This window comes from Aulostomus chinensis, chromosome 17 (genome assembly GCF_037954235.1).
Source record: "Aulostomus chinensis isolate RoL2024-O1b breed Wild chromosome 17, RoL_Achi_v1.0, whole genome shotgun sequence".
NCBI classification, from domain to species: domain Eukaryota; kingdom Metazoa; phylum Chordata; class Actinopteri; order Syngnathiformes; family Aulostomidae; genus Aulostomus; species Aulostomus chinensis.
In genome coordinates this window covers 20,710,120-20,729,410 of record NC_141336.1, presented here as the reverse complement: position 1 = coordinate 20,729,410, position 19,291 = coordinate 20,710,120, and the positions used below count along the sequence as shown (strand labels likewise).

Here is a 19,291-nt window from a genome sequence, read left to right as displayed (position 1 = left end):
TTCTTTCCCCTCCTTTGGTAGTTTAGAATAGCAGACTCATATATGTTGCTTATCCTGTCTGTAATTACAGGATTTATTATTTTCCGCAATGGGCAGACTTAATAACGATGCATTAACTAAGATTTCCATTAGTTCACCACCGGTGAAACAAAAAGGAGAGTTATTCAAATTGATTTATCAGCTTGACTGTCAGACTTGATGAGCCTGCAAGTCCTCCGGTGAAGAGCGGTGAAGTGGCTTGAAACGCTTAAAAATCAAGTTTACAATGACAATGGTGATGCTAAACTGCCGCGTCATTCATGTGAAAGACCAGCGGCTTCATATTTACCATCTCAATCCACTCGGCCGCTCAGGATGAATGTGTGAGAGTAACAAGTTCAACCCCCAGTACAGTTGCAGCCAACGTTATGAGAAGGTCTAACTGTAAAAGCCGTACAGATAAACTATCAACGCTGACATTTCGTTGTGATCCGTTCATCTGCTTTGGATGAGAGAACTGTTCAAGTCAACGTTAACTCACAATAAAATCTAGGCAATAAAAAATGTGGGGAAAATTATATTCAAAAGGTATTAAATCTGGATTATGACATCAAAAGTCACAAGTCAGGAATATGGAACAGTAAATCCCCTCCCTAAAAGATAAAATGTCAAGTTGTTTTTAACCGAGTCAGAAATATGAGACTGAGAGTCAGATTTGTAGATAATGTGTTGAAAGAGATGGATTAAATAATGAGGTAATAAAAACGGGACTTACTATCTGTTCCATGGGTATATTCATCTTTACTATGACTTTATTTTCCCTTATTATTTTACTTTCCTGGCAGAAATGAGCTTCCACAGTCATAGAATTTGGCAATAAATTGCACTAATAACATGTTACTCCACTTTTGGAGGCTCTTGCGTCCCACCAGGCTATCCAAGTGTAGCTTCCCTCAGCGTTTTGGAGAAAATATCTGCTAGTGACTCTGCTAGTACAGTTTGGACAGACAACTTGCCGTTAACTGGTGTATATAAAGATAGAAACATACAAACAGGTTAAGAAAAGTGGCTGAAAGGGAGAAGTTTACTCTGAAGCCTTCCTGCCAGGCATGACAGTTTATACTGTGAAAGGTTGTTTTTCACCCTGAACCATGACATTTTTGAAAAACTTACATTAAATAAACGGGTTGCAGAAATTGAACCAAGTGGTCTTGATACTTGAATTTAACAAAGTAGCAATATTTCCTTAACTTGACCACGTAGCTCTGTTGCCTGCATGAATCCAGGTAGCTTTGTTCCCTGGACCTTGAGTTCCAGCAGGGAACAAAAAAGTGAACTGACCGAGTGCTGAGAGAACACATCTTGGTCAAGGAGGCTATTTGAATAGATTCTGAACACGTTATCATCAAAATCACACATCCAAAATACAACCGAAATGATTTCAGGCTAGGAAAACAATTCTAACAACTGTATCCTTCCAGACCCAGGGTCTACAATTACTGATACTGAAAAAAACAGAATGTTCCTTGTTCCAACTTGTTCCTCGTATTCCAACAAATTTGATCAGATATCCTGCTTTGTCTCAAAAACATGTGCAGGACACAAATCCAAGAATTCTAGGTAAAAGCCCCGAGAACTCACAGTTCACCTACTGCCGAGTCACTAATGGACTCTGTCACTACTTAAATACTTTATCATCAAGTTTCCTGAAAATGTTCAGAGGTAAAATGTTTTTTTTGGTCAGACAGAAGCTTTCTGTCAGAGAGGTTTCTACCAGAAAACATTTCTGCAAGACAGCAGTGGAGGTAGAACTCTCCCCTGAGCCCGAGGCCTGACAACCACTAAGAGGAGGCCTGCTTGGACCGTTTCCCCACGGCAGCGAGAGAAGGAGCTATGGATTTCCTGTCTGAACTGCTATCTTCTGTCGCTGGCTGCTCACTTGCACAGGATGAGCTTTTAATAAATCCTGTCGGATGGCGAGTCATACATGCTGCATTATGATGTGGTTGTGCTGTGTTATTATTAATGGGAGTGCATCATGTTGCCTATCATTTAGCGCTGCATTTCAGCTGCCCTCAGTGTTAAGCCAAATTTGAAAGTAGACAGTTTGGGAACTCACCAATTGGGAGGATCTTGTCTGGCAGTGTCATATTTCATTAAAGTAACTTCCTCCAGCGCTCCACGTGGAAGCAGCCAGTGTGCCCTCACATCAGCATCTTACGGAGGTTAACCAAGGCCTGCTCTGCCCACAACTGCAAAGGGGTGGATTTCACTTGCTAATGAGCCAACCACCTACTGTACCTATCCTCCAGCCATTCATCAAAATGAGCTGGGCAGACCGGCTGTGTGTGTGTGTGTGTGTGTGTGTGTGTGTGCAGGGGATCCCATTGTCACAGGAGATTAGGTTTACTCCCTCCACTTTAGCCAGCAGGCTTCTGGGTAACCTCTGCAGGACAACGATTAACATTTGGTTAGAAAGATTTTTCTTTAAAATTCTAAGAACACCCGCAGCTTTGTGGTCAACAGATGGATGAAGGTGAATTAAGGAAAGAGAAAAAAAAAAAGAAGAAAGAAAGAAATCACCTTCTATGTTATTCTTGGGGTTTCTGTTTGTGCGCCTCATTAATAATCCAAACACAATTACCGGGAATACAATCGAGGCTTTCTATTGGATACCTGCTTGCTGACGGTGCATTACTACAGTCCGCTCAGTCAAAAAAACAAACAACAGTCATTAGCGAGACATTTTAACAAGTTTATTGAGGATCGATGTCACATGGCCTGTAGGGGCCATTTTGCGAAGACTAAGACATAAACCCAGCTGATCACCTCAGTGGAACTCTCTTCTACTGGAGGTGTACACTAATACTCGCGGGTTCATGAGAGCCATAACGTCTTCTGACAAAAGCACACAGGACGATCAGTGCTCTCAAGGAGGAAGATTGAAATTAAGAGTGAATGGGAGAGCTATTTCACGGCAGAAATGTTCAGTATGCACAAGGAGTGAGCACAACCCTGTGAATTCTAGCAGATTTAAAAACGTGTTTCTGTAGCCTGAATGCTCATCGTCCTCCATCTTGACTCATGAATCCGTCTGAGATTTTTTTTTCCCACATAAAATTGTAACGACCAAAGTAGTGTAACATCAACTCAAAAGGTTTCTAAAAAAGCTGCACTCAAGCTGTCATATCACCTTTCAGAGTAACTGAACTCTACAGAGCGATGACTGACACGTGAGTGAGAAAAGACACACAACACGAGTTGCATGATACAACTCAAAAATCTCATCAAAATCAGGTCAAAAAAACCTATGAGGAAAAAAAAAAAAAGTTAGAATGTTAGTCTGGCTGGGTTCATCAGTTTGCAGCAGTAGCGTTCGCCGGCTCCTTTGGGCCGCTGACTTCCTGCGATTCCCGTGAAAACTTTTTGAAGTAGCGTTCAGCGCGCAGTTCCTCAAAGCTGAATTCAGTGACACCGCTGAGCAGCAGCTCTTTACAGTACATGCTCTGCTCCTGTTTTCCAGATTCCGCCTCTTTCTGCTGCTGTCGGTGCTCCTGAAGCTTCTTCAGAGGAGTCTCATCTCTGCAGGGCTTGCGTGCTGATAAAACCGTGTTCACCGCCGGGTTGATCTTACATGGCGTCCTGAGAGACGTGATATGCCAGAGCAAATCAGACAGAGCTTATTTACTTGGGCCAAAGGGGATGCACTTCAATCAAAGGCAGAACTTTTTAAATTGTTTACATTAAGTCATGAATCAGGTCACAACGAACATCAATCGTAGAGTTTGTTATAAAGCTAATTTGTTTTTTTTTAACTAGATGAAGGAATACTAACACCAAATACCAAACAAACCACACTGATGTTGTCTAACTGACTCCTAACTCACATTGTCGGTGGCTGGTCTGACTCCTCCACAAACGGTTGGAAAGTGGGTTTCGAAGGTGGAGGCGGCATCATAGGGTGTCCAAATTTGGACTTCTGGGGCATCTGAAAAAAACATCAGCAACACAAAATGTACTTGTTTTGTTACAATACGCATGTTTACAGAAGCTCATACTTATTTTTCTGTTACCTTGACGTCACACCATTTTTCAGGCCTCTGTTCGTTCTCCTTTGCCCTGGAACTAGGAGGGGCGACCCAAGACTCTAATCTAGGCTCTGAAGGCCCAGCACTTGGAGTCTTGCTCTCATCAAAGATCACCAACTGACTGTTGGAGGCACCGAAGGGGGCAGGAGCGCCGTGGGACTGCAGGCCACCTGAGATACCTGTACGCAAACACAACAAACGTCTCAATTTAAAACCCTTCCACACAACACTGCTTCTATTCAGAGGATGCCAGAGTGTCAGTAGAATCAGCACCGATCGCTTCACATGAGTTAGGAGATGCTGAAGCTGGCATTTAACAACGTATGTGTTGTGTATTTGTTTTGACGGATAGAAGGTACAAGGACATCAGACCACATTAGCAGACATTCTATTGGAGCAGCAGGACTTGTGGAGCTGGAATTGTGCGGCATTACCCTAAAAAATCAGCAAAAAAAAAACCCCATCAATAATTTTAGATGCTGCATCAAGATAGGAATGTGCTAACATTGCACCTGAATATACTTTGTTTCCAGACCCAACACACCTTTGGACCAACCTGGAGACAGAACCCTTAGTGTCCTACTCACGCCACCGTTAACATCTGCATCTATGAACTTACTTCTGATTGCAGGCCCAGTTCTGTTAACCGGGGCGATGGCCTTTTTCTTCCCTCTTTGTTTGAGGTCAGCTAGAGAAACCCTCTCAGCTTGTTTGGGCTCATCATCACTGTCATCGTCCTTCTCCACGCTCATCATCACCTGCCGGGACACACGTGCCTGCAGAGCCCTACATTTAACAAGACGGATAATTTAGATTACATTGAGGGCAAAGGAGGGGGGGGGGGGGTATCTCAAATTAGAGCGGAGGAATCCATACTTGTGAAACTGTAAGAGCTTATCATGCGGCTCAGCACACTTCTTGAATCCTTCCTGGTAGACCCGGTCTGCTTTAAGACAGTTGCCCAGATTCTCATATTCTTCAGACCAGGCGATATAGAAGGCCGCCTGCGTCGTCCCTATTCCCTGACCCTGCATGTACCTGTAAATGTCCATGGGATCGGGACAGTTCCCTGCCTGAGGAACATAATGCATATTTAAAATGATGGTTGCAGCTTTAAATCAAAGTGGAAACACAGAAAATTATTTAAACAGCAACATACAAATTTAATCCAGAAGTCAACATAGCGAGGGTCGTTGTGATATCGCGTTTCCTCTGTGAATCTGGTCACGACTCGCTCCAACAGGGTGGTTAGGCTGCTCTCCTTTCCCCCCTGAGGGAAGGTCTGCTGCGTCCATTTTATATAGCTGTTGAACACAGAACCACAGGAGGAAGATTATAAACGGATTCAGAATGTCATGTACAAACAAAACAGAACTATTCTTCTCACCGATCCCAGACATCAAGAGGATCGTCTCCCTCATACATTCGCAGTTCACTCTCAAAAGCCCTGCAATATGGAGAAGTTGCATTGTAGTCAATGTTGCTTTTATCCAATTACGGTAGAATATCTTGAGCCGTATGCATACTGTCTCTGTTGGATGACGACAGAGCTGAGCCCATCTTGCCGCTGACTGAGAGCCTGGTGTAAGCCTGACATGGCTCGGCCTCGCCTCAGTGGCTGGATGTTCTCTTTGCTCAGCTCCCATTCCACATCACCTCCTTCAGCCATTGTGGAAATTAATTCAACTAGAAGCTGACAGACACACAAGCAAATCAGGTACTGGTAACTGAGGACTTTACTTTTTTGCTCATGGTTATTTTGCAACTCTTCTTGCATTTAAAGCACTGACGAGAGCTTCCACGGTGCAACATCCACCTTAATAACAGATTAATGATCTATTTGTCACTCATCAAGGAATTATGCTGAAAACCCTACAGCTTCACATTGGTACTCTTTAATGTACATTTTTAGAGCAAATACGTTTGGGTTTTGCATGGTTGGTCAAATAAAACAAACAATTTGATGACATCATCTTGGAAACTGTAATGAAAGTTTCACTCGCTATTATTCTGATTATTTCTTAGTAACAGTATTCATAAATTTGCACACGAATATAGCTTTTGAGTTTGCACAAGAAGTTTTGTTTTTCTGCGGCTGAAAATCCCCACTAACATCACTTTCGTGAATGAATCGTGCAACATAATTACGGTATATGATGATTTATAACGTCACTCTTATGTAGTGTTACTACTGAAACAAATTCAGTCACACAAGATATAGCAAACACAGAAAATACAGGTGATAGAACAAGAGGCTATAGTTATATTGTAAAAACAAAAAATGTATAAACGTTTTTTTTTCTCCGTACTTTTACTCAAACGTCAACCTTCTTAGCATCGTGTTAAGACCCACATCGAGCATCGACAAAAAAAAAACCACGAGGTTATCAACTTTCATAACACAATATTGACATAATTTAGGGGGGAAAAGGGGCTTATTGTCCACTTATTACCCTCTGTACAAGAGTGAAGATGAACGGTTTGTTTCCTGGACGCTGTCAGGCTAACGCTAGCGAGAGCGTGACGGGAGCTAACATTAGCTTAGCTCGGCAACTTTTTCTTTTCTTTTGCCGTTCACATTGTTAGCAATTTTAGCTCGTCATAGACAATAACAGAAGTAACGGCCTTCAAAATACTTGTTTTCTTACCTCTCACAAGAGGGTTTTTTTTTTTTTTTGTGGCACATTAACGCAGTTACGGTGCTGACGTTGTCCCGGCTGTGCAGCGGTCAGTTCAGTGTTTTGAACGGGGACCGCCGAAGATTTTGAGCGAAGTTGATTGGATGAATCAGACAGGAAAGCGTATGCTGACGTCACGTCACATTTTCCGGTATAGTTCCTGTTTTGATTGTGCTTGACTGTGTTGTGCATGATTGTGTTGAAAGTAGGTTTAGCTACCTGCTAAATTATTGTAAAAGGAGTCGCTCGCCTTCCCGGTAGCAATATAAGCCACACAAAGCGCGCTTGTCTGTTGGAGACGTGTCGGAATGGACGGCCGGTGTTATGGTTGTGCTTCCAAGTTCAGTCTCTTCAAGAAGGAGGTAACGCTGAGACCTTGATGGCTAACACGATTTCCATCTTGAGGTATTGTAAAGACTTAAACTGTGTACTGCTGTTGTAGCTGGGTTGTAAGAGCTGCGGCCGCTCCTTCTGCCCCAGCTGTCTGACTCTCAGTGCTGTGGTGCCTCGCTGTGGCAACACCCAGCAGAAGGTCTGCAAGCAATGCCATGCTAATCTGACAGGGTAAGAATCAGACAAAGCAAAGGATTGGAGCTATTTAATCAGTTACCAAACCTGGCAGTTCCACCCCTGTCTTCCTTTTTCTGTGCTTCAGTGGGGGTCCTCCAAACAACAGTGGAAGATGGTCCCCTCCTGAAAACTACAAAAAGTATGTATATGATCAAATGTGCAAACATGGTGCTTTGTCTTTTTTCATGTGACAAATGTATGCTTTGTTTCACAGACGGGTTGCTGCACTTGAAGCGAAACAGCAAGGGCAGCCCGTTGCACATGGAGCCAGTAGAAATCCTAAAGCAGGTCCTCCTCCAATCAAAGGCCTGAGTAAGGAAGATCAGGCCATAGCTGAAAGGCTTCAAAAGCTGAAAGAGGACACCACGCCAAGTATTACATTCACATTCACAGCACCTCCACTTTTCCTCTTACAATAATAAAAAAAAAATTCTCCTTGACTAATTGAAGCTTTTAACCACTTACGTAGAGTCTGTCCCATCTGAAAAAGAGCTTGAGACTCGCCTCGCTGCTCTAAAAGCTCCCAGCCAGCCGGTGCCCTCTGCAGCGGAGATGGAGGACCGTCTGGCAGCTTTGAGGGGTCAGCCGTTACCCTCGCAAGCTCCTCCACCTGTGAGCAGAGCCCCTGCCTACTTGTGTCTGTTGTCAAACACTACAGCTCTTTCTCAGAGTTTACAGTTATCTAGAAGGAACTGCATGCTATGTAAATAATCTGTTACAATCACTGACAAAGTGCTCCTTGCATTCATGTGTCCAGGTGCACCAGCCACCAGATAGGAGGACTCAGACGGAACAAGCCAATGATCTACTTTCTCAGATGACCGAAGAAGTTGCCATAGACAATCAGCAGCTCAATCCTGAATGCAGTAAGATGTTATTCTGCTCTCTGACTTCACCCACATTCAATTATTCATCACTGTGCCACTATATCATTGTTTATGCAAGCCTAACTCTAATAAAGATTATATTATGACGGACTGTAATTCCATCTTCAGGTGTAGATGGCCGTATGAATGACCTCAACAAGGGGGAGGATACAACATTAGAGGACAATTTGGAGGAGAACCAGGATGCCAGGAAACAGCTTGAGGCTGAGACATCCCGTCTGCTAGAGCAGGCCAAGGAGGAGCTGAGGAGGGACCACCACTCTCAAGAGCAGGTCCTCCACATGGCCAAGAGGCTGGCACAGCTAAAAGGGCAGGACCCAGACAAAGGTACCCCAGATTCATGTAAAACCTGATGCTTTATGCATGCAATTAGTGTTTGTATAATATGGTCTCGATCTTGGAAAACCACTCCCCTTATTTATGATCCATAACTTCACACCAGCATGTTAGAAAATTGGAATAAAGCGTATATATAAAGTTTTTTGAATAATTTTGTTTTGGTATTACGATACATTACTACATTGTCTTCACTGTGTATGCAAAATTAACCAAATGCTTAGAAAGTAGAAAAAAAATGTGGCCGTGACGTATGTGTGAATACCTAATTGTGTCAGAATTCTATTAATTTATGTATTTTTCGTGTCACGTTTAGTGACCATGGATGACCTCAAGCACCCTGACAGTGATGAGGAGACGGAGGAGGAAACTATTGCAAGGCTGTTGAAACAGGTTTGGGGTTTATGGCTGAATAAAGACGTAACACAGATGATAAAAAAAAGTCGCACATACAACCTGTGGAGTTGATCTTGAGTCGGCTTGGGGTCACCACGAGGGGCTGTTATTTTGTCATTTAATCATTTGCAGTACCAATTAAAAGTGATACTTCGCCCAAGGAGGGCATTTTGCCTTTTAAGTACTCACATTTAGTTGTCTTAATATTTTTCTGCATCGCTGAGCCAGCCATATATTTTAGCTCAAAGCTAACGATGCTCCATGGCCTCATGTTTGTGTAGGAACTCACAAGCACATCATCTGTAATAATCCACACCTTCGTTATCCACACACACTTTGTTTTGAACTAGAAACAAATGAACTATTACATTCCGGTTCAGCGCTGGTTCACCATTCGTCCTACGCTTCTTTGTCCGAGCGCAACCGGCTTGTGCAGTCAGTCGAACCAACTGATCCCTGCTCATCTTCTGTCGCGCTGAACCCAGAAGTGTTATAGTTTGTTTTTAGCTCAAATCAAAGTGTTTGTACATTACTGAGCCTACGGTTGGATGAAGAAGACACAGATTATATGGGTCTATGCACTTGAGAGTTTGTGGACGGACATTTTGAACAGTTTAGCTGTTGTTAGTAGTCGATGACCATGGAACAGCTTTAGCTTCACGCTAAATATGTCTGGTTGACTCTTTCTGCTTTCTGGAACCACAAAGGAGTGAAGCAACAATGAAAAACAGTCTTTGGGAGCTTGAGAAACATGTCTATCACAATGTGGGGGGAAGTGCGCTCCAAAGCTAAAATGTGCGCGTGTCTGTTGTAGTTCTCAGAAGAAGCTGCTCTAGATGGGGCCAGTGGCTACAACATACCTTTAGAACACAGTGGACCCAGGAACACAGAGAAGAAAGCAACCTCAAAGAAATCAGTACATAGCAATATTCTATTAAAACATTTATATTTTTTCCACATTAATAATAAAGAAACAAATATAATTCCTTGTTGCTTCGGTGTCTTTGACAGACTCGTGCTCCAGCAGCCAGGAGTCAGATTTCAGCAGCAGCTGTTGCACATCAGGCCTCAGACAGTGATGAAGATGAACTCCCATGGTGCTGTATCTGTAACCAGGACGCCACCCTTCGCTGCCACACCTGTGACGGAGACCTCTACTGCAGCCGCTGCTTCAGGTAGAACATCAATTGCCACTTTGAATAATAACAACTCCAGTCTTGTAAAAGAGCTTCCCATTTGAAATCTTCACTCTGATGCCAAATCAAGACGCCTAATTTGGAATTCTTACCATGACCCAGATAAGATGTAGGCAAGCTGGTGCCATACTGTTCAGCAGCATGAATATAAAGTATTTAGTGTGATGAATTATCAATCCACGCTCCATTATTTCCCCAGGGAAGGACATGACAAATACGACAGGAAGGAGCATCACACCAGCAACTACACTGCACCGAAGAAGAAAAGGAAGACCTGATAGTGAGACTTTGCTGTCAGGCTCTGGTCAGTCATCACTGTTAGACTTGTGCTTTATACTTACGTGGCCATTTATTAAGAAAACAGTGTCATTTCTTCAAATTAAGCCTGAATTTTAAGCTGTAACTTATCTTAACCAGTCATTCACAGGAAGAACAGCATCTCTTTCCCTTAATTGATGCAAGGGAGAAATGACTGTGGGTTAAGACCGACTAGACATCGACAGAAACTTTAATGTAAACGTACACAACATGTATGTTAAGTTAAATATAGTTGTGATCTTCTTTCAGTACACAAAAATAGAATTAAGTGCATTTAGCAGATCTTGCCTGACAGTGTTGATATTTTAGCAATACCACAGCACAGCTTCTACTCCCAGTTTGCAACTCTTCAACTGAAATCTTCTTTATGTCACTTGTCCTACTTCCTAAAACCAACAAAGGCTTATCATAGCTGCACTTTGCACTTGTCAGAATTTGATTATTTTGGAGTTGTTTTTTTTTTTTAACAAATTCAGAATACATGAGGTGATCTAGAATGATGTGCAACCCCAGACTGTCAGCTCTGGACTAAAGAAGCACACTGGAGTCCGTATAAAAGGATTACTGAGGGCTTTGTTTTCTTTTGGCAGGCACCACAGCCACTCTTGTAATCTATGTTTGGCTGGGAGTCCAACATGAGTGTTGCCTTTCTTGTCCTTGCGTGTAATTTCATTATAACGGGTGCAGAAGTGTTAGGCGCCATGTAGCATCTTCCAGGAAGTGCAGGGTATATTTCTTTCGTTTTAAAAATCTGAAACCTTTTTTTTTTTTTAGAAAAAATGTTTTCATCACAGATCGTGTCACTCAGCAGAATTGTCTGGCAGGCCTTTCCAGAAGTGTAGTCTTCCAGTAAAGATGGCCTCGGTGTCAGAGGAGTAGAAGTAGGCCGATCCAGGCGAATTACTGTAATGGAGCCTTTAGCCAGAAAGACCCTCTGTGTATGACAGAGAGAAGAGCAGAGTGCTGTTTCATCAGTGTGCATCACTGTCTCGTCAACTGAGGAGAAACCGTAATTACACTTTTCCTCCGGGGGCCTTGCTCCATTAAGGTTTGTATGGAGGTCATTAATGTGTTTGCCATTTCTGGCCATGTCATGCACACACCACAGACAGGAAATGGAAGAAGATAATGGATGCAAACTTAATGGACCTTCCTGCTGCTGATTTTGCTGTGTTTACTCCTAGATGTGACATGTCAACATCTCCTTTGTTTCCATCAGTCTGTTGAAAAATGTATGCCAGAAAACAGAACATTGCTCCCTGTAAATGATACCCTGATTTCCACCCTTCAGCGAAAGCAGTTAATGGGAGCAGTAATGAGGGGAAACTGCAGCTGCTGGCTAGTTTTATTGGTTCTATAGCTTGATGGGTTTAATAGGCATGTGGACATACGTATGTGTATATGTGGAATAAATAATACAGGACGATACCACACTCTCGTTCACTTACTCGTGAAATCAGATTGTTTAAAAATCGATAGTCGTGTCTTGAAAATGTTCCATTTTATTTTGACATATAACACGATTGTCAGACCAAAAATATTTATGTACATAAATAGGCAACCAAAAATGTGCAGACAAAAAAACAAAAACAAAACCTGACTGAGTAACAGTCCATACAGCTTTTATCACATGTGCATATTGGTATGTTAAGGGGTGACATGATATTATAGCAGTCCATACATTAAAATGAAAATTCAACCCCCCAATAAATCCATTTAAAACCCGACTGTTCAGGTGTTACATCGATGTTGAGGAGAGTCCCACTGACACGAACTGGATATACAGGCATCCAAACAGTTAACACGTGTGTGTGTGTGTGTGTGTGTGTGTGTGTGTGTGTGTGTGTGTGTGTGTGTGTGTGTGTGTGTGTGTGTGTGTGTGCGCGAGGGGGCGGGGCATCGGAGGTTCCGCATTGCCTCAATTCTTTATTTGACCTATAATTATTTCTTCAAGGACATTTTGCGTAGACCCTTTATCCTGTAGAGCAGCCCGTTGATGAAATCCTACGGAGGATATGAAGATAAAACGTGTTGTTCTGCGTGTAGCTTTCAGAGAATAAAAGCAATAAAATAGAGGCGTGACTTCATATGATATTAAAGCTTAATTTCGTGTCTCACCTCTTTTGGCTTTCCGCATTCTTGCAACAACTCCTGAAAACACAGAGAGAAAGACTCACTTCTATCATTGGACGGCAGACATCACAACGCTAGATTCCTGCAGCAGGTCAAGCGACTGTTGAGCTTTTATGCTACACAGCAAATAGTCCCATATGTTCTCAGGTTAGGAAGGAACAAAGTGTTGAAACGTGAGAATGTTGGACTCTGGTTAGTCTTTGATTGCACAGCTGCGGTGTCGTAGCAGTTCTCTGAAACATGCACAAACTGTTAAACAAAAGAGAACAAATAAACAGGTCAGTAGGTCAATGTAGATCAACTCACCTGAAGCCGGGATCTTTGCCCCTCATCTGTCAGCTCCAGGAGCTCATCTATGTCGATCTCTAACTCCGGGATCTCTTCCTCCTGCAAGAAGGGTCAAGGTTTAGGCAGCGTTCGCTCACTTTTTGACCTGCATGCTACAAAAACTCTTGCAAACATTTCAAAATGTGCGATGCTTGCCATCCTTGATCAAATTGGTAAGACGCCGCTGAGCAGTCAGTCAGATGGAAACTACAGAGACTGTGACCCGGGATGTGATGCAACATGACATGAATTTTATAGAGCCCAGTAGACTGACTGCAAACTGTCGTGGTTTTTAGATTTTAAAGTGCAATGCGTGAATAAGTAAAATACTGTTACTGTGCTGAATGAAATCGAATTGTTAATACTTGACTTACTTTCTGAATGTGATTGACAATCTTTTCTGCACCTTATTAAAGCTGAAAAGCACAAACTCCAGAATTATGGACATTTACCCAACTACTATTGAGCTCAGCAGTACATTATTTCCAGTTTAAATATTTTTTAAAGAGTATTAATATCAGCTGTTGAGGTAGCTTGTCTCACAATGTGTATAAAGTACAAATACAAGAAGTGAAATGAAGCCTCTGTTTACACAAAACCTGTCTTTGGTCAGATGCAAAACTGCAGATTGAAGTTCTAAAAAGCCAATATAGTGAAGGAATCAATTCATATCACAAGCTTTCAACTTCAGTTTCAGAGGAAAGGAGCGGGCTCCCTGGAGGGATCCTGATATCTGGAGTCAGCAGGTGAACACTCTTATTTGACAAACTGGGACTTCATTTTAAGGCGAATATTTTCCGGTTGGGGCGTTTTCATGGCTGCTGAGGATGGGGCTCACACAGTTTTCAGGATGAGGAGAGAGCTAATCAATGTGGAAGTGCTGAGTGGTGGAATAGATGGACCCTCCCTGCAGAGTCCCCTGTGCCCCCCTCTAATTGATACATGCTGCCAGCTTGGACCCGGAGTGATTCTGCTGATACCTGCGGGACACAAACAAGGCTGAACTCAGGCTTTTTTCTTGTTTTTTTCTTCCTTTCTTGGGTTAATGCAGTTCATTTCTGTATCGCGTGGGCTTTGCTTTACCAGCTTTTCTGTTAAACGGTGGTTTGACCAGATTAGTCCAACACCTCCAGGTGACATTTGAAGCAGTGGGTCGATCTGTGTGTTGCATATCCTTCATGTTTTTGGCTGTAGGATGTTGCAGCTTAGCTTTTAATGTGCGTTGTATTTTTGTCTGATAGCACTAACATGAAGCTACAGCAGCCCTTTATAACAATAACATAAAACCTGCTCTCTTTCCTTTGCTGTGTGTGAGCCAAGAACAGCCCACACTGAGGGACTTTTATGTATTTTCTTGTGTTGTCTTCTCGTACTGTGATTTTATTTTTTTATGCAAGGACAAGAGATGTAAATTAGCTGCTAGTTAACTCTGATGCAGTTACTTTTAACTGTGTGCAGCTGCTGTAAAAATAAACAATATATTAAATTAAATTAAGCTGCGATCTTGGGATAACAGCATTAAAAATATAGTACAAGTGAACAAGGCCATTCTCAGCTTCCGTATATATTGCGTCTGTAATTTTGATAAGCGGTCTGCCTGTTGTAACAAGAAGGTGAGTGACAGAAGCCTTTTATGTGTAGAGGATATAAGAGGAAAATATATGTGCTTTAGCCTTTGAGTAAAACAGGTCCAGTTCTCTACTGCACCACTTGATTAACTCTACGGTATTTAAACCTTTCCTGTCCGCTTGTGCCCATGCAGACCACCCGTCAGTTACGAGAGGAGCACATGCATTTATCTCTGAGATGAGAGGACCCTCCCAGTAACTTCATTTTTTCATGTTGTGTGCCGGCACAATTTTCAGCTGTTGAGAGTTCCTGTCGTTATCAAAGGAAAATGGCATTTTAATGAGGCCTCTGGGCGGAAATGTCTCAGCAGCACTTTTTGAAGTCAAAAGCAATACACTGAAGCTAAAATGAATGTTGCCACTAATATTGGAATTCATGAATATCAAAGTGGCTCTCAGCAGACGGCGGCCTCAGACTGCAGCGCAGACGAAATAATACGTTGGGTTTTTATTTCTATATTTCTTGTATTTTCACAAGACCTTGATGTCCTTAACCTCCGCTGCACTCTGATGCTCTTTGATTTCAGACGAGTTGTCGATGTTAAAAGGTGTTTAGTGATTACTTGAGTGACATCAGCTAGCCCGAGTGACCCTTCAACACTGATCGGACTGATATTGGGTATTGATCACCATCTACAGTAGTTCATTCAGTGGTTTTAGCAACTTGCCACCTGCGGTCAACACTTCGGTCCATTGCAAGTGTATTGATGTCATTTCATGAAACTCTACCGATCAGATTACCACGACATTAAAAACCGACATAGATCATCTGTTTCTTGATTGTGGGAGCTAATTTACCTTTACCTGATCACCACCTGCTGGCCAACATTCCCTCCTGAACAATCACTCCACATGAGACCGTCTTCATTCAAGAGTGTCATCATTTTCTTTTTTCAATTCTTCTGATTTAACTACACAGAAAATTCACTGTTACTCTCAATACCCAGCAGAGGAATACATCTGTCCTTGTTTCAGGCTGCTGAGGTCAATTTATTTTTTACTTTAAACTCCCTCTGCTGTTCGTACCACCGCATTTATTGTTATCTGCTGAAATTTAAAGCTGGAAATGTTGCAATAACAAAATAAGACATGTAACACAGTTTGGCTCCATTCCACGTACTATGTTTTTCCTGTCATGATGATGAGGAAACCGTGCCCCGGATATCTAACTGTTTTTAGAAGATGGCAGTGTGTTTTTAACTTATCAGACCCTTCCATTTTCCTGTTAGAGAAAAGCAAGCACTGCTAATGTATCAAAATATTCATAAAAGTTTAAGGAGGGCATAATTGTGTTTACTTAATCATACAAGAATGCTGAAACAGGCAGGCTTAAACCTCGTGTGATGAAAGTGTGTCCTTCAGCAAAGTTTGACTTTAGTCCGTCACTGTCACGGCAAAACTCGTGCAAGTGCCTCTTCTTCTCAAGTTTAAAGTTTCTTTGACTGTGTGTAAGGAAAGGTAGCTAATCCAAGTCAGCATTTGTATAAATTAGAGATGTGGTTTAATAATTTAGGAAGCAATGCTGGGGACTGTTGGTAAATGCCTGCATTCGGAAGACTCATAGAACCCACAGAGTAACCTTCCCCTGAGGCCATGCAAAATTCATGACGCGAGGCCAATAGACATGGACAGGCCTAATCCTACACAAGAGAGACATCCCAACAAAGAGAGGAAGGCCATGTTTTCTTATGGGAAGTACATAGAGATTAGCAAACTGTCCCCAGTCAAATTGTAAAGAACTTGAAAACATGCTGACGGGCTTTATCTTGATTGAATCAAAGACTTTTCCAGCGTTATTGGTATCTCTCCCCGTCTCATCGATCACACTCTCATCCTCCAGCCTGCTAGGGAAACATCTATCTGTGTTGTACATGTTCTGCATGCTAATCCTGATGTTAAATCATGTTAGAGCCAGATTATGAGAGGCTATGAACTGCAAATGTGCAGTAATTGTATGTTTCTGGGACAAGATCAAAAGAGTAGACAGAGAAAGACTACGGATCTTTTCTCTTTTTTGTTATCCGGATGTCCTGGTTTCTGCTAATGTGATTTATTCCACCCTCGGCTCTGCAAGCATATTACCATAGATTACCACTGGGAAGAATGCTGGGAGGGAAGATAGAAGAAAGCTCATAAAACAGGCGCTGTGATGAGGATAAGAGCACCGCAGTATTGACAGCTGTGTTAAGTGTTTTAAAATTAAAGTACCCAGCTCTTGATGGCACTATCTCCAGAAAAAAGGTGAGCAGAGGGAACTGGAGATTTCATCTCATTTGCGTCAGAGAAGTTCAGTAGCTGCAAGTCAGGCGCATGGGAGAAAGTATGCTAATGTTTTCCCATTTTTTATCTGACATATGCAAAAGGCTAAAGAGGTGGCTGCAGGGTCTCTGTGCGGTAAAGCGATTAAATGAGAAACACTGCCCTCTCCAGCATGAGACGGGGGCGATGTTGTCATCGGTTCTGCGTCGTCATTAGAAAGCTCACGCTCCTGAACAGGCATTCCTGATTCCGCTGTGCCATGCTGCCTCATGTGGGCGATGAGACATCTGTTGCCATGGTTTCCCTTCCGAGAATGCCAAGCAAGTCAATATGGAGCCTCTGACATAATTGGATTGTATCCCACCATGCTGGAGTGCCGTTATGAGTATGTGTGTGTGTGTGTGTGTGTGTGTGTGTGTGCGCGCTAGCTGATGCTGTTACGTTGCTACATAAACATGACCATCTATGCAATGAAGTCATTAATTGGGCACATAATGGAAATGATGAGCAGACATGGTGGTTTTGCCTGCAAGCGGCAATGCTTTCTAATATCTAATCATCCTCAATTATCCTCTACATGTAGGTGGAAAACACACACACACACACACACACATACACAAAAAGAGAGACTCCAACGTGATGACAAAATGTCCACAAATATCTTAGTCTGTCATTTGAGTTCTATTTTCATCACTTTTGCAGCGCTGAGTTGTTATTATTTCATGACTGTCACCGCTGAGCCATGAAGAATTCGTTCACTCCACTTCAGTCTGTGTAAAACAGTCTTTGGATGTCTGAATGTGTTCAACCACATCTTTAAACAGACAGTCTAATGACTTCAGTCCCAAATAATCTGAACTCTCCTATTTTTGTATAAAACTCTGGTGCACGTCACACAGCCGGGACTGTAAATGCAGCTTCAAGACTCCCACCCACGATCACCTCTTCTCCCTCTCATGTATGATGGATAGAAGGTCAGTGCCTCCTGTGTTTCCCTGCCATCCTCCCCACACACTGATCCCAGTGTGTGTGTGTGTGTGCGTGTGCGTGCGTGTGTGTTTGTGAGTGAGCCAACCCAACCCTACCTCACAGTCAAACAGCAGGTGCAGCTGCTCGTCGATCCACTCCTCTATATCCAGCCTCCTCTGCAGGTCCTTGCGGTTGTACTTGACTGTCAGCTTGCCCAGCTTGCGGTGCGCCGGCTCCTCTGTTTTGTCTGTGGACTGGAACATCACCCTGGCCTGGGTGCTGGGCTCTGACGCCATGGCTGCCACGGCCTCAGGAGAACCGTGGAAACACACTGAGCTCTCTCTCTGTCTGTGTGTGTGTGTGTGTGTGTGTGTCTTTCTCTCTCTCTCTCTCTCTCTCTCTCTCACACACACACACAGACAGATAGATCCACAGGCTAATCTCTTGCCTCTCCTTTCTTGTGGGCTTTTCCCACACGGATCTCCTGTGGTCTCGTTGAATGTCCGTGCGCTCCCCTCTCTATAATGCTGCCTCTGGTTCTCTGCCTGTCCCCCCTCTCTCTCTCTCTCTCTCTCTCTCTCTCATTCTCTCTCTCTCTCTCACACACACACACACTCTCTCACTCTCTCTCTCTCAGCTCACTGTGTTGCTCTCCCTCCTCCTCTCGAAACACCCACTGCCTGCACTATCAGGAGGATGGTAATGAGATATGCCTTCGTGCGTGTTTCGGTGCGCCTGTGCATTTGTGCGTGCGCGCCGCAGAAGGTTGTGTGTCGGCTATGTCTCGTAGCGGGAGAGCATAGGTCGGTTGTAGCAATAAACCCATGGGAGGGGGGGGGGGGCGATCACATCAGGTATACAGCTGAAACCAAGACAGCCTTCCCTCCTACCACACATGATAAGAGAAGGCTGGTTTTATTTGGTGAGGCGCTCCCACTGTTCGAAACATAAAAACCCATCATCAAATTTGTCTACTTTTTCATTCCGTACGATAAGTGAGGAAAAAAAACAAGTTTGACATGACGGGAGCTCCTATGTTCCCAAACCAATACAAGTTCTTTCAGTTGTAATACCGTCAAAATACATCTGAACAACATGAAAATCGCACGACTCGTGACAGCTCAAATCTCTGGGTTTAGCTCTCAGCCCACAAGTTCGTTTCAACTCCTCACCTTCCTGTTTCATCATGTTGACATAAAGCAGTTTAACAACATAAACCGGAGCTTGGAGATTTACTCTATAGTTGCCCAAACAAAAACAAACGTTCACACAGTTTGTCTGTGTACCGCAATCTCTTCCTCTCTTCTTTTTTGCTTGGTTTACGCTTGGATTTGTATTTTTGCATTTTTACCTCACAAAAATCCAAGCACAAAGTCATTATTTTATAATTTATTGATAGAATTATTCATATTTATTGTCGTTTTTAAAACTTTTTTCATGAATTTTGTTTTATTATTCTTTATATTATTCGTATGTGTTTATTTTTACATCAGGCAACACAAAATGAACCTTGCGGCTGGATAAAAT

General features: G+C 42.8%; 3 protein-coding genes across 5 annotated transcripts; 1 reads left to right on the top strand and 2 right to left on the bottom strand.

Moving 5' to 3' along the window:
* Positions 1–2,705: 2,705 nt before the first annotated feature.
* On the bottom strand, positions 2,706–6,856 carry bub1bb (BUB1 mitotic checkpoint serine/threonine kinase Bb). 2 transcript variants are annotated; one of them, XM_086182733.1, is made up of 9 exons: positions 6,716–6,856; positions 5,594–5,760; positions 5,455–5,514; positions 5,227–5,371; positions 4,944–5,140; positions 4,687–4,853; positions 4,053–4,246; positions 3,867–3,967; positions 2,706–3,621 (listed from the first exon to the last, which is right to left on the bottom strand). In XM_086182733.1, the coding sequence occupies exons 2-9, from the start codon at positions 5,734–5,736 to the stop codon at positions 3,336–3,338; spliced, it is 1,293 nt and encodes a 430-aa protein (XP_086038859.1). In that variant the 5' UTR covers positions 5,737–5,760; positions 6,716–6,856; the 3' UTR covers positions 2,706–3,335. The 2 variants fall into 2 exon arrangements, with proteins under 2 accessions (XP_086038859.1, XP_086038860.1); XM_086182734.1 differs by lacking the exon at positions 6,716–6,856 and adding an exon at positions 6,521–6,637.
* zfyve19 (zinc finger, FYVE domain containing 19) lies at positions 6,729–14,243 on the top strand. 2 transcript variants are annotated; one of them, XM_086182736.1, is made up of 12 exons: positions 6,729–7,107; positions 7,188–7,309; positions 7,401–7,454; positions 7,530–7,687; positions 7,785–7,927; positions 8,073–8,181; positions 8,311–8,529; positions 8,855–8,931; positions 9,749–9,850; positions 9,946–10,109; positions 10,330–10,434; positions 13,600–14,243. In XM_086182736.1, the coding sequence occupies exons 1-11, from the start codon at positions 7,054–7,056 to the stop codon at positions 10,406–10,408; spliced, it is 1,281 nt and encodes a 426-aa protein (XP_086038862.1). In that variant the 5' UTR covers positions 6,729–7,053; the 3' UTR covers positions 10,409–10,434; positions 13,600–14,243. The 2 variants fall into 2 exon arrangements, with proteins under 2 accessions (XP_086038862.1, XP_086038861.1); XM_086182735.1 differs by lacking the exon at positions 13,600–14,243 and having other exon boundaries at positions 6,730–7,107; positions 10,330–11,237.
* On the bottom strand, positions 11,933–18,482 carry ppp1r14d (protein phosphatase 1 regulatory inhibitor subunit 14D). Its single transcript, XM_086182737.1, has 4 exons — positions 17,881–18,482; positions 12,888–12,968; positions 12,567–12,599; positions 11,933–12,452 (listed from the first exon to the last, which is right to left on the bottom strand). Exons 1-4 carry the CDS (start codon positions 18,058–18,060, stop codon positions 12,390–12,392), a joined length of 357 nt encoding a protein of 118 aa, XP_086038863.1. The 5' UTR covers positions 18,061–18,482; the 3' UTR covers positions 11,933–12,389.
* Between the last annotated feature and the right edge of the window lie 809 nt (positions 18,483–19,291).

Coding starts and splice junctions, on each gene's coding strand:
- bub1bb (XM_086182733.1), bottom strand. CDS start 5,736: ATGGCTGAAGGAGGTGATGTGGAATGGGAGCTGAGCAAAGAGAACATC. Junction 5,372..5,454: donor CCTCTTGATGTCTGGGATCG/GTGAGAAGAATA, acceptor TGTGTTCAACAG/CTATATAAAATGGACGCAGC. Junction 3,968..4,052: donor AAAAATGGTGTGACGTCAAG/GTAACAGAAAAA, acceptor TGTTTTTTTCAG/ATGCCCCAGAAGTCCAAATT.
- zfyve19 (XM_086182736.1), top strand. CDS start 7,054: ATGGACGGCCGGTGTTATGGTTGTGCTTCCAAGTTCAGTCTCTTCAAG. Junction 8,932..9,748: donor TTGCAAGGCTGTTGAAACAG/GTTTGGGGTTTA, acceptor TGTCTGTTGTAG/TTCTCAGAAGAAGCTGCTCT. Junction 10,110..10,329: donor TACTGCAGCCGCTGCTTCAG/GTAGAACATCAA, acceptor TTATTTCCCCAG/GGAAGGACATGACAAATACG.
- ppp1r14d (XM_086182737.1), bottom strand. CDS start 18,060: ATGGCGTCAGAGCCCAGCACCCAGGCCAGGGTGATGTTCCAGTCCACA. Junction 12,600..12,887: donor GGCAAAGATCCCGGCTTCAG/GTGAGTTGATCT, acceptor CTGTGTTTTCAG/GAGTTGTTGCAAGAATGCGG. Junction 12,453..12,566: donor AATGCGGAAAGCCAAAAGAG/GTGAGACACGAA, acceptor TATCCTCCGTAG/GATTTCATCAACGGGCTGCT.